This window comes from Dermochelys coriacea, chromosome 1 (genome assembly GCF_009764565.3).
Source record: "Dermochelys coriacea isolate rDerCor1 chromosome 1, rDerCor1.pri.v4, whole genome shotgun sequence".
Taxonomy (NCBI): Eukaryota; Metazoa; Chordata; order Testudines; family Dermochelyidae; genus Dermochelys; species Dermochelys coriacea.
In genome coordinates, this window is record NC_050068.2 from 133,643,663 (window position 1) to 133,656,908 (window position 13,246).

A 13,246-nucleotide genomic window follows, 5' to 3' on the forward strand; every position below is an offset into this window, starting at 1 on the left:
ATATGTTCCCCAAAACTGGACACACAAGGGATTGAGTAAAAGTATAATTTAAGGGGCAAATTTGAAATATATGTATAAAATAGACTAGTTAGGCTACCTGTGGGTCAAAAATTAATGTTGTGGCTCATTGCTTAAATCCATAATTGTATTATTGACAGTCATCAAATTGTCTCTTCAGCTAGTGAAACTGCCTTGTCAGAGAAATATAATAACTATCTTGGAGTCGTATGTGAAGCATTTTGCCATAAATGCAGCATTTTCAGCTAATGAAAGATCTCGACACCATCAAATGACTTCACATGTCAACATGAACCTTCATTACGTCCCCCCAGAAAAGAAGTAAGTAATGTCTACCATTTGTTTGGGTGTAGAGGAAGTGCAGGTTTGAATTTCAAGCCCAGGTTTTAGTGTGCTTTTTGTGTCCATCCATATACCGTGGACTGATACCCTGATGTGTAAGACAGCATAACGATATCAGGACAACTTGATGTTTAGAGATGAGAAAATTACTATTATCCAAAGAGGTGATGTTGGAATTGCTAATAATAATACAAGAATATTACCACAATACTAATTTAACCATAAATTCCTTTATTAAGTCTAAAGGCCAAATGGTATTTTATACAATTGCTCTAAACATGCCTAACAGCTCAAAGAATGAGCGGTCACTACACCCAATACAGCAACAAAGCATTAATAAGCATGTGATCAACATACTTACGAATAGTTCCCCTCCATTTGACCTTCTCATCCTGGCGTTCTCCAGCATGATCAGATAGGGTCTGACAAAGAACTTCCAAATTCATAACTTCTTTTTTATACCCTTCAACAAACAAATGATGTCATAGCTATTACTACTTTTGAGACAGTTCACCCTTATTTATAGTCTTAATTCAGACAAGATTTACAACATCCTTTTTCCCCAAGGCTTCATTATTCTTGCTGACTAATAGCTTTTTTTTTGTTGCCCCTGAGTTCACATGGGCTTTACTTTTTAAAATAATACTGGTATGTGGGATGGGAAGCTCCATCCTGGCTCCTTTTTTTGGACAGATTCTCTCATTTAAAACCATCTTCAGTCACCCCTTTTGTTCAGAGGCCTCCTTTTTAGAGACTTCACGTACCTTATTAGTTATTCTTTGAGCCAACATCCTCCCTAGTTAATTTCTTTTGGCCTTAGATTATTACTTTCAAGACCTTCTTTCTACTTGCCAGTTAGGGCCTTTCTTTACAACACATAATTTCCTTAACTGAATTTAAGATAACTAATTCTTTAATTTCATATTTATTCTACACTTGCATTACAATAAAGCGTCACTCTCTCCTTCTGTCACATAAGTCGAGGCTTCTATTTTAGCCATTTTAAGAATTTCTGTATATATGGGACATTTTCACCTTTGCATGACAGGAATCTAATGTTGAGCACTAAGAGGTACCCATCTTCCACTGCAGGGGCTGGTGTGAGATGCCCGCTGCTAAAGTAAAGTTAAACTTTGAGCTTGTCAGGTTATAGTAGCCCAAACTCCAAAAGTCCAGGAGTATCAAAAATGCCTTCAGAGGACACCAGTTACAGGCAAGTCACTTTTTTGTGTGATTAGGCTGCCGAATGCTCTTGATCTCAAGCATCGCTATGCAGTGAAGATAAATGTGTGTAGTGATAAAACCATCCATACATGGCATGTTTGTGATTCTTTGAAGCATATGATCTCTTCTGCTCAGGAGTTACTTTAAAAGGAGTTAACAGTCTAAATGGATGGGCTGTCCTATTTCAGATTAACATTGGGGTGGAGTCTTTCTTTTTCTTTTTTTTTTTTTTTTTTTTAAAGGATTAAACTTTAATTTGTCTTGTCACATTCTGTTTCAGTGATTCAGAATTGTCTTATTCCCTGCAGTGCATCAGTTTGTACTATGATGTATTAGTCACTATTTTGACAGGATAATGATACTTAGATTCTTTTTGCAGTACAATATCCCAAACCAATGTTTATCATGAGACATCAGAAATAGGAATAGAGAACTTAATGTACTTTTTTATTTATTTAAACTAGTGTATGTGTACTAATTGAGACTATAAAAAAGCTAAAAATCTATTAGATTTCTAAATGTTGATTAAAATAAAACAAATTACAGCCAATGGGAAGCGGTGAGCCACTATGTCCCTGTGGCCCAGCACTTCCCACAGCTCCCATTGGCTGGGAGCTGCTGGGGGCAATGCCTGCAGATGGTCAACGTCAGCAAAATGTCTCGCGGACTGCAATCGGATTACCCTGGTGGGCCGCAGGTTGCCCACCACTGCTGTAATTGGTAACTTCAAAGCAACAATTCCAGGACTCTTTGTCACTTAGAAGCAAACTAAGGTCAAGGGATTATCTGCCACCTAAATCAGAGAAATTTCATCCTCCTCACTGTTCACAAAGAGTCAACTAAATAATGAAATGGTTTGCGCTCTTAGAAAAACAGTGCTTTCCCATAAGCTGTATTCCTTTGTCCTTTCTCTCCCATACTTTTGCACACCATTCTGTGGTCTGTTTGTGAATTTACAGGTATTTCCTTTGGTGTTTTATTAATGGGGGGTGTCCCAGCTTTTCACCCATATTAACAGCACCCATGTGAGATAAGAGTTGCCGTATTTTGTAGACGGAGAGGGTAAATGGATGTGTAGCAGGAAATTAATGCACAGAGGTAGACACTTGCCCACAGTATCTCAGGAAGATTGTTGGTATGGCTAGGAATAGAACTCGTTTGATTCCTAACACCCCAGAATCATAGAAATGTAGGGGGCCTGGAAGGGACCTTGAGAAGTCAAAGGCCAGCTCCCTATATGCTGTGGCAGGACCAAGTAAATCTAGATCATTCGTGACAAATGTTTGTCCAACCTGTCTCTATAAACCTTCAATGGTGGGAATCCCAGTCTCCCATGGAAGCCTATTCCAGAGCTTAACTATCCATATGTCTAAGCTAAATCTTCCTTGCTGCAAATTAAGCCCATTTCCAGTGTCCTACCTTTTACTGCATATGTATGGAGTACAATTAATCACTATTCTTTTTTATAACAGCCCTTAATGTATTTGAAGACTGTTATCGAGTCCCTAATAGATATGCCCTCCCAGTTTGACAGTGAACCATTGATAACTACTCTGAGTACAGTCTTTAACTAGTTGTGCACCCACCTTGTAGTAATTTCATATAGACCTCATTTACTTCTGAGACTGTCATGTGGGACTGTGTCAAATGACTTACTAAAATAAGGATATATCATGTTTGACTTTTCCTCTTTCTGCTAGGCCAGTACCCGGGTTGAGGAAGTAAATTAGGTTGGTTTGGCATGATTTGTTCTTGTCAAATCCATGCTGGCTATTCTTTATAATCCTGTGATCATCGAGGTGCTCACAAATGGTTTTAATAATTTGTTTCAGTATCTGTCTAGGTATCAAACTTAGGCTGACTGTTCTGTAATTCCCTAGATCCTCTTTGTTCCTATTCTTAAAGATAGAGGTGCTATGTTTACCCTTCTCCAGTCATCTGGGACCTCACCTGTTTTCCATGAGATCTCAAAGATAATTGCTAACAGTTTCAAGATTGCTTCAGCTAGTTCCTTAAGTAAATTCATAGATACTAAGGTCAGAAGGGACCATTATGATCATCTAGTCTGACCTCTTGCACAACGCAGGCCACAGAATCTCACCCACCCACTCCTGTGAAAAACCTCTCATCCATGTCTGAGCTATTGAAGTCCTCAAATCATGGCTTAAAGACTTCAAGGAGCAGAGAATCCTTCAGCAAGTGACCCGTGCCCCATGCTACAGAGGAAGGTGAAAAAACTCCAGGGCCTCTTCCAATCTGCCCTGTAGGAAAATTCCTTCCTGACCCCAAATATGGCGATCAACTAAACTCTGAGCATATGGGCAAGATTCACCAGCCAGGTACTACAGAAAATTCTTTCCTGGACTCAGATGAATCTCATCAGGTTTGCTGACTTGAATACATCTAACTTTGTTAAATAATCTTTAAGCTGTTCATTCCCTATTTTGGCTTGCATTCCTTCCCCCCTTATTGTTACTTGTGTTGAGTGTCTGTCACCATTAACATTTCTAATGAAGATAGAAGCAAAATAGGTATTAAATACCTCACTTTTCTTGATGTCATTTGTTATTGGCTCTCCTTCCCTGCTAAGTAGAGGACCTACACTTTCACTTTCTCTTGGTCCGAATGTATTTAAATAACCTTTTTTTACTGCATAGGTCCCTTGCTAAGTGTAACTCATTATGTGCCTTAGCCTTTTTGATTTTCTTCCTATACTTATGCTATTCTGTTGTATTTCTCCATAGTAATCTGTACACGTTTCCACTTGTCGAATTCCCTTTTAATTTTCAGGTCATTAAGGGGCTCCTAATGGAGCTGTATTGGCCTCTTACAATTTTTCCTATCTGTCCTTTACAACAGGATAGTTTGCAGTTGTGACTTTAATATTGTCCCCTTGAGAAACTGCCAGCTTTTCTGAACTTTTTTTTTTCCCTTGGATTTTCTTCCCATAGGACCTTTACCTACCAGTTCTGAGTTTGTTAGTCTGCCATCATGTGCCAGCAATGCCCCTCTGCCATGTACATTGGTCAAACTGGACAGTCTCTACATAAAAGAATAAATGGACACAAATCGGACGTCAAGAATTATAACATTCAAAAACCAGTCAGAGAACACTTCAATCTCTCTGGTGACTCGATTACAGACCTAAAAGTTCTAATTCTTCAACAAAAAAACTTCAAAAAAGACTCCAATGAGAGACTGCTGAATTGGAATTAATTTGCAAACTGGATACAATTAAGTTAGGCTTGAATAGAGACTGGGAGTGGATGTGTCATTACATAAAATAAAAATTTCCCCATGTTTATTCCCCACCCCCCACTGTTCCTCAGACGTTCTTGTCAACTGCTGGAAATGGCCCACCATGATTATCACTACAAAAGGTTTCCCCCCTACCCCCACTCTCCTGCTGGTAATAGCTCATCTTAAGTGATCACTCTCCTTACAGTGTGTATGGTAACACCCATTGTTTCCTGTTCTCTATGTATATAAATCTCCCCACTGTATTTTCCAGTAAATGCATCTGATGAAGTGAGCTGTATCTCACGAAAGCTTATGCTCAAATAAATTTGATAGTCTCTAAGGTGCCACAAATACTCCTTTTCTTTTTGTGGATACAGACTAACATGGCTGCTGCTCTGAAACCTCTTCTATAGCTGTCTCTCTTGACTATTTATAAGAGATCTTTTTAAGCAGAGGTAAAAATTGGTGAATTTTTTTCCATAGTGGGGTTTTATGACACACACACCATTCTGTACGGACTATAGAGATACTTTCAAAAGTTCCTGGTGCAAGCTAATTACAAAGTAGGTTCTCTTTTCATCTGGCAAGCATGTAATCTTTTTTCTTATGGAGTTATCTTGTTTACTACTCTGCTTGGTCACAAACATAATCTTTAAACTGAATGGGATTTTCAAAAGGACTGACTGCTGTCATAATTCTCTTCTCATTGAACTCTATGGTAAAACTCCCATTGACTTCAGTGAGAATAGTTAAGCCATTGCTGAGCACTGCTGAAATCCCACCCCACCCTATGTGTAGTGTATAATTGCTGAGGCAGAGTTCTCTCTGGTGGTATTGTGCTCTGTTTCGGGAAATGCTGACTAAAGTTTGTATTTTAACTTATCAGCAACAATTGTTGGTTTTTAAACTTTAAAATTCAGATGTCATTTTTGCCTTTGTGACAAACTAGATTGAATTTTGGGATGTATACTAGTTTAATCTCTTCATGGTCTGTTTTTAAAGGGGATTTCCTATAATTACATCATGAAATCTTAATAACATGCAACTTCAGGGTGCGTAACCTAGAACTGAATCCTCTCCCTCCTTTTCAATCTTTAGTGTTGAGTTATGTAAAGAAATGGTGGATGGACTGAGGATAACCTTTGACTTCATTCTTCCATTGATCTTGCTCTATCCCTATGAGCAAGCACAGTTTAAGAAGGTGACTTCATCCAAATTCTTTCTTCCAATCAAAGAAAATGCAGCAAACACTAACAGGTAAGTTGGATAGACTCTGAATTGTCACTTTGCTCAGGAAACAGCAAACACATTTTGTTGAGCACTGAAATACATTTTGAAATAGATAGGGTGAATAATCATAACATGTTGCTTTTGTATTTCAAAATTGCTTTTTATAAAATCTTGAACTCTTTCTTCCAACAATTGTTTTTGTGGGCTTTTTTTTGTTCTGGTTTGGAATTTTTGTTGCAACCAAAAGGTTAACTTAACCTTTGAAAGAAATTAAGGTAGAACTAAGTGGTATAGAAGGAAACTGAAATTTTGGGAATAGAGTAGGATTTACATTTCTGTTTAATTGGTGTGAAGGGCTTCAATATTTGAAAAATAAATACTTCTATTTGGGGAAATAAAGCTTTTTAAATAAGCCACATTGTCCCCCAGTTTTCAAAAGGAGACTTTAACCCTAATTTGAACAATTATTTAGCTAGATCCATGAACACAGGATTTTTTTTTTTTTTTTAAAATCTGGAAAGCTGTTCTCTTTTATAATTATATGAGAAGCTTTCTCATTTCCTAGAAATCAGGAGGAGCTATCCCCGAGTCCACCTCTGCTGAATCCACCAACTCCTCAATCCACAGACAGTCAGCCTACAACAGGAGAGCCAGCAACACCCAAGAGGCGAAAAGCTGAGCCTGAAATGCTACAGTCTCTGAGGCGTTCTACACGTCATACATCAAACTGTGACAGGTTGTCAGAAAGTAGTGCATCTCCGCAACCTAAACGGCGGCATCTCGATACGCCTGCTTCAATGCCAAAACTGTTTTTGCATCTGGAAAAGAGTAGGTTGCAGTTTTATGATATTACTGTAGCTCACCTTTTGTGGGCTGCAAAACAAATACGTTCGTCTTGAGTACTTCCTTATTGTCCTATTAACCTTTTTGCCTCTCATTTTTTGTGCAAAAAGGGGAAATCTGTAGCAACTGTGGGAGAGTTTTAAGCAAGTAATGGAAACTGGGCAGAGGATGCCTTCCGGGAGAATCATGGGAAAGAAGTAGGAACCAGTGGAAGTAGGTAGGACCAGTAGTGGAGAGGTGAGATTGTGGTAAAGGGAGAGCCAGCTAAGTGAGAGGACCCTGAGTGGTGACTGGCCTAGTGTCACACAGAAGCTGCAGCTGTGACGCATGGCAGAGGAGAGGAGGTGGAGCTGCATTCTGGGGTTGTGAAGAGGTAACTTTTTAGGGAGTGAAGGGAGAAGAGCTGGTCAGGATGTTCCATTTGTTTAGTTAAGGGGTAAAGCACTTCTGAAGTACTGGAATGTTTTTGTTAGCCAGCTATTTCCAATGTGTTGAATTATACCTACTCTTTCCAGTATAACTGCTTTATTCACAGAATAGTTTCTGTTCTGAAACTTCTTACATTTCCAACACATTATACAGAATCCATTGCCCTGTATGAAGGATCCTGCCTTACTCTTGTCCCTCCCAGCCTCCCCTTTAAAAATAAAAAAATATCCATGATGCTTTGGTATCAGAAATAGGAATTGTAAATTGAGTTGGAAGAAAAACTTTTTTTATTCTCCTCTCTGTCCTGTTCACTAATAAATTTTGTCCTTCTTAGCTAAAATCTTCTATATTCTTTATGGCTTCTAAACTAATAGTAGGCACACTTCATTTTATGCCCCTTTGTGGGCAACAATGAAACTTTTTTACTTATTCACACTTGCACTAGTAGAGGCCATCTCATAGCTCATTACACTTGATAGACGTATTACTGTTCTTGTAGGCTGTCCCCGGTGATGTGTGGGGGCCACTGGGACCCAGTGGTGTTGGCAGATTTTGACTAGTCTGGGTACTTTGGGATAAAAGAGTTGCAGAACAATACTTGTTCAGTGTTCTGGTGTTTCTGCTGGCTGGCCGTAGGGTGAGGTGGTCTGGGATCTGTAATAGGCAGCTACAAATGGCTCTGTGCCCACCAGATGGGAGGCCACTGGGATTGTTCTACAAGACATTCCAGATGAATAGGTTTACAAGGATTTGTCTGAAGTGGTTCAATTAAAAACTGGTTGCCAGGCTTTCACGTGATGATCAGCAGCTCTGACAATCAGGCCAAAGGTTTACAGTTGAGCTTTCTGATGGTTGAGTGGCACTCGCAGAATCGGCTCTTTTTAGTTCAAGTCTGCACAAACTGTCTCATTCACATTGTTCACAAGCATGTGTGACTTTTCTGACCTTTATAATTCGTTTAATTCAGACATTTTAAGTGAGATTTCATCATCTGGAAAAATTACTCTAAAAATGGTTTCCATGTTGTCTGTCCCAAAGCAAAATCAGGGAACAGGGTCATAAAGTCATGGTTTTTCAGAAGAAAAATAATGTGGTTTTAAAAAAAAAAAATTAAAGGAGCAGATTTATAGAGTTCTTGTAGATATTCAGTCATATAAGTAGGGCTCTACTAAATTCACAGCCATGAAAAATGCATAGTGGACCATGAAATCTGGTCTTTGTGTGCTTTTACCAATTGCATGGGGGAGTCCAGAGTTTCTCAAATTGGGGGTCCTGACCCAAAAGGGAATTGCAGGGCAGTCAAAAGGTTATTTTAGTGGGGGATCATGGTATTGCCACTCTTACTTCTGCACTGCCTTCAGAGCTGGGTGGCTGGAAAGCAGTGGCTATCAACTGGGTGCCCTGCTCTGAGGGCAGCGCCCTGCCAGCAGCAGCACATAAGTAAGAGTGGCAATGCCATACCTTGCCACCTTACTTCTGCACTGCTGTCTTCAGAGCTGAGTGGCTGGAGAGTGGCAGCTGCCGACTGAGGGCCTACCTCTGCAGGCAGCAGCGCAGAAGTAAGGGTGGCAATACAATACCATACCATCCTTTCTTCTGTGCTGCTGCTGGTGGTAGACTGCATTCAGAGCAGGGCTCCTGTCAAGCAGTCGCTGCTCTTTGGCCACCCAGTTCTGAAGGCAGCGCTGCCACCTGCAGCAGTGCAGAAGTAAGGGTAGCAGTACTGCAACAACCCCCCCTTCCCCCAACCAATAACCTTGCAGACCCCCACTCTCCCAACAGCTCCTTTTTGGGTCTGGACCCCTACGATTAGAACACAGTGAAATTTCAGATTTATATAGCTGAAATCATGAAATTTACTATTTTTAAACATCCTATGACACTGAAATTGACCAAAATGGACCGTGAATTTGATAGGGCCCATAAATAGGCATACTTTATTTTTATCCCTGGTGAATCAACACAGCTGTGGGAGTGAACTGGATAATTTTATGGTTCGTACATAACCAGAATTGTTGTTAATTCCAGTGGTAGGATGATCTGTGCAAAAGCCGTTGTCTTCTAATTATTTCTCCTGTTAGACCACTGCCTCTCCAGTAAAGGCAGCTTTTTAGTCTTAGCAGTGATGATGTATGAACCAGAAAGAAGACATCTGGACTTTAACATCTCAATTGAATTTGCAATGCTGTCTATTAGAAAACACTTATAAACCCAAACAGATTTGATCTGGAAATTTATTTGGACACGATGCTTTCACAACTCTCCAATATCAGTTTTACAAAGTAATTTTGTTTTTCTAGCAGTGACCCTCTTCTAAATTATTGCAAGAGTGTTTCAGGGCTGAAAAGCCAATGGGTGGGCTGGGGGATTGAACCAAGCTCGGGAAATCCTCTTTCTTAAACCCCACTTGCCCTCCCCCTTGATAACTTTACACAAAAGCTGCAGACTTTACTGATTGGTGCAGGTTAGAACTGAAGGGGCAATAGTGTTTTTGGTTTTGTTTTTTGTAGGCAGATTTGATAAACTCGTGAGAGGTACATTGGATATTCAGTTTGTTCCTATGTTTAAAGTTTTAAAGGTTTTAGCAGCAGGCTTTGACTGTTTAATAGCTGCATAAGAAAACTGACCTTTCTAGCTGAATGAAATAAACGCCACATTTAATGGATCTTTGTGTAAAGTATTTTTCTGTGTACTTTTTGAAGAAACGCCGGTCCATAGTGGGTCGTCATCACCTATCACTCTGACCCCTAGCAAAGAAGGGAGTGCAGTATTTGCTGGCTTTGAAGGTAGAAGAAATAATGAATTGAATGAGGTAACAGCTATGCTGAAGAGTTATCTCCACAATTGGTGCTCCAAACTGATGTTAGATTTATGTGGAAAAACTTAGGACCCTGTAAAATGCAACACTTTTTTTTAAGCAGGGTAGTAGCATCTCTATAGTTCAGAGTAAAATAGTAGTTTCATTACTTATTGGTTTATATGCTTGGTTTCCAGTCCACCCGTCACCCTGAAGACTTCTTTTCCGTTCTGTGGCCAAATGGCTTTTTTTGTCTGTCCAACACTTATTTTAAAAATGAAGCCACTTCGACATGTTTATGTATAAACACAGTAAAACCTTTAAGCAAAATACTTAGTTTAAAATTACTACTCTGAGAAATTAGTGTGACTGGGAAAAATGGAGCTACTGTACTTCCCTTTTTCCCCCCCTCCCCCCAGGTTCTGATGAAAAAACAGTATTCTGTGTTTCCGTTAATTCTGTAGGACTAGTTAGATAACAAAATTCTTATTCATAGAACTGTGCTGGCATTGACAGCTAATTGACAGTCAGGAGTGTATTTGCATTTAGGAGGCACAGACTCTGCGTTTAACACAGTATTATAGTGTGTACAGCGAAGCTTTGAATGGTGTTAAACAGCCTTTTTAATATCAAACAAGGAAGTTAAATAAAAGGCAGAATGTAAGACGATATTTTAAAAAATCTGATTGTCCTCTAATCCAGATCTCTGTGTGAATTAAGTCAGGCTAAAGGCTATACTATTCTTGATCATACCTTGATATATTTTTCTAAACAATGTTGTATTTAGGTGTTGTCTTGGAAACTGATGCCAGAGAATTATCCCCAAAGCGATCAGCCACCTCCTCCTTCTTACATCTATGGATCTCAGCATTTGCTACGGATGTTTGGTAAAACATAACTCTTGTTTTATGAAACACAATCTTGTATGCTGTACATCTGAATTAATTGTATTATATTTGTGTTTTATTTTTTTTCCAATAATGGCCTCAGGTAAATTTGGCTCATAATTTAAAACTATTAGGTCCCAGGTGCACTTACAGAACAGCCATTTAAAAAAACTTGGTATAGCTCAAACAGACAGCTGCAGCGGCACAGGAGCTAGCAAACAGAGCTCTAAACAGGGGAGTTTGAGTGGGAGTTCTGTTGGAGGAGAAGGTAGTTGTACTTGGTTTTGTATTTTTAGTATTTGTATTTGTATTTGTGTGTGTGTAGGGGTTTTGTGCTGGGAGAGCAGCTGAGCCTGATTAGGGGGTGGGGCTTTGTGCTGAGAGAGCAGCTGAGCCCTGCCTAGGGGGTGGGGCTTCTGACTAGGGGCCCTATAAAGGTAGCCAGCCAGTCAGGCAGCGGCACAGACAGCTGCAGCGGCACAGGAGCTATCAAACAGAGCTCTAAACAGGGGAGTTTGAGTGGGAGTTGGCAAGGGGAGTTTGGATTGTGGTGCTTGTTTGCGGTTTGCTTTTGCTGGGGGGGGTGGTCTTTTTGGTGTGGCTTGTTTCCCAGATTAACAGGATTTAGGTGGGAAGGAGATGACAGATACAGAGGAAGCTGTGGGAGTGACTCCTGCAGTGAAAGACACATTGAGGATGACTGGATGTGGAAGCTGTGGTATGTACATGATCCTGGAGGGGGGAACCGGTAAGAGTTTTGTCTGCATGAAATGCCGTCTGATAGAGCTGATGGAGGAAAAGATCCGAGGTTTGGAGATGCAGGTGGAAAGTCTGGTTGAGTTTAGGAAGGGGTTTGAGCAGATGATGGAGCAAAGATATGAGGTATCTGAAGGGAAAAGCTCAGACTCACGGATGGAAGCAGGGCTGGGGAATTTTGAGGAGAGACTGGATGAGGAAAGTGGTCAGTGGAAACATGTGACTCAAAGAACCAGGCAGAGAAAAAGACGGGCTACTGAAGGAGAAATAGAGCTTAGGAACAGGTTTGCAGAGTTGGAAAATGAAGGGGCTCAGCAGGTAGTCGCTGAAGGTGGAAGGGTAAGGAAGAAGAGAAGAGAGGCTAGCCCTATAGAAAAAGGGGAAGAGTCAAGGGAGACTACACCAAATATGATCCCCAGGAGGATACAGGATGGGTTGAAGAGAATTGTAAGGGAAAATAGGACTGGAAAGAACTTGCAGCCAGAGGGAACAGGGGAGAGACTGGAGAATAGCACTGTCACCAGGAAAAGGCAGGTCTATGTGATCGGGGACTCTTTATTGAGAAGAATAGACAGGCCTGTAACTAGAGCTGATCCTGAGAATAGAAGGGTGTGCTGTCTTCCGGGTGCTAAGATACGGGATGTAGACCTGAGGTTGAAAAGGATCCTCAAGGGAGCGGGAAAGAATCCCCTAATTATCCTTCATGTGGGAACAAATGATACAGCCAGATTCTCGCTGGAAAGTATCAAGGGAGACTATGCTAGGCTGGGGAAGACGCTTAAGGAAATTGAGGCTCAGGTGATCTTTAGCGGGATCCTTCCTGTTCCTAGAGAAGGGCAACAAAGGTGTGACAAGATTATGACTGTCAACAGATGGCTTAGGCAGTGGTGCTATAAGGAGGGCTTTGGGATGTATGGCCACTGGGAGGCATTCACGGACAGAGGTCAGTTCTCTCGGGATGGACTTCATCTGAGTAGGGAAGGAAATAGACTTCTAGGATCGAGGCTGGCACAACTGATAAAGAGAGCTTTAAACTAGGAATTGGGGGGAGATGGATGGGAGATGTCCAGAAAATCTCCACGCCAGATTTTAGCATTGAGAGGGAAGAAGATGAAGTAAGAAAGGATACAGCCATGGGTAGGAGAATGTATATAAGGAGCGAGGGCGGTGTGGATACTAGTCTAATAGGTTATACTGGCTGTAGAATGACTGTGCCTAATAGGGTACAAAATGTGAGCGAGTCCAAACAGCAAAAATTAAGATGTTTGTACACCAATGCGAGGAGCCTAGGTAACAAAATGGAAGAACTAGGTGCAGGAAGTGAAACCAGATATTATAGGGATAACAGAAACATGGTGGAATAGTAGTCATGACTGGACTACAGGTATTGAAGGGTATGTGCTGTTTAGGAAAGACAGAAACAAAGGTAAAGGGGGTGGAGTAGCATTGTATATCAACGATGAGTTAGAATGTAAAGAAA

The 13,246-nt window shown here is 40.5% G+C and overlaps 1 protein-coding gene across 9 annotated transcripts in view; it reads left to right on the plus strand.

Moving 5' to 3' along the window:
- The window catches only part of MSL3 (MSL complex subunit 3), a 44,241-nt gene that overhangs the window by 8,597 nt on the left and 22,398 nt on the right, over positions 1-13,246 (plus strand). For 7 of the 9 annotated variants that reach the window (XM_038369939.2, XM_038369946.2, XM_043502133.1 and 4 more), the window contains exons 7-11: positions 179-339; positions 5,923-6,081; positions 6,620-6,882; positions 10,029-10,138; positions 10,911-11,010. In XM_038369939.2, the coding sequence (XP_038225867.1) occupies positions 179-339; positions 5,923-6,081; positions 6,620-6,882; positions 10,029-10,138; positions 10,911-11,010 (793 nt within the window). The remainder of the gene's footprint in view (positions 1-178; positions 340-5,922; positions 6,082-6,619; positions 6,883-10,028; positions 10,139-10,910; positions 11,011-13,246) is intronic. The other 2 variants (XR_006276970.1, XM_038369968.2) reach the window with 1 other exon arrangement.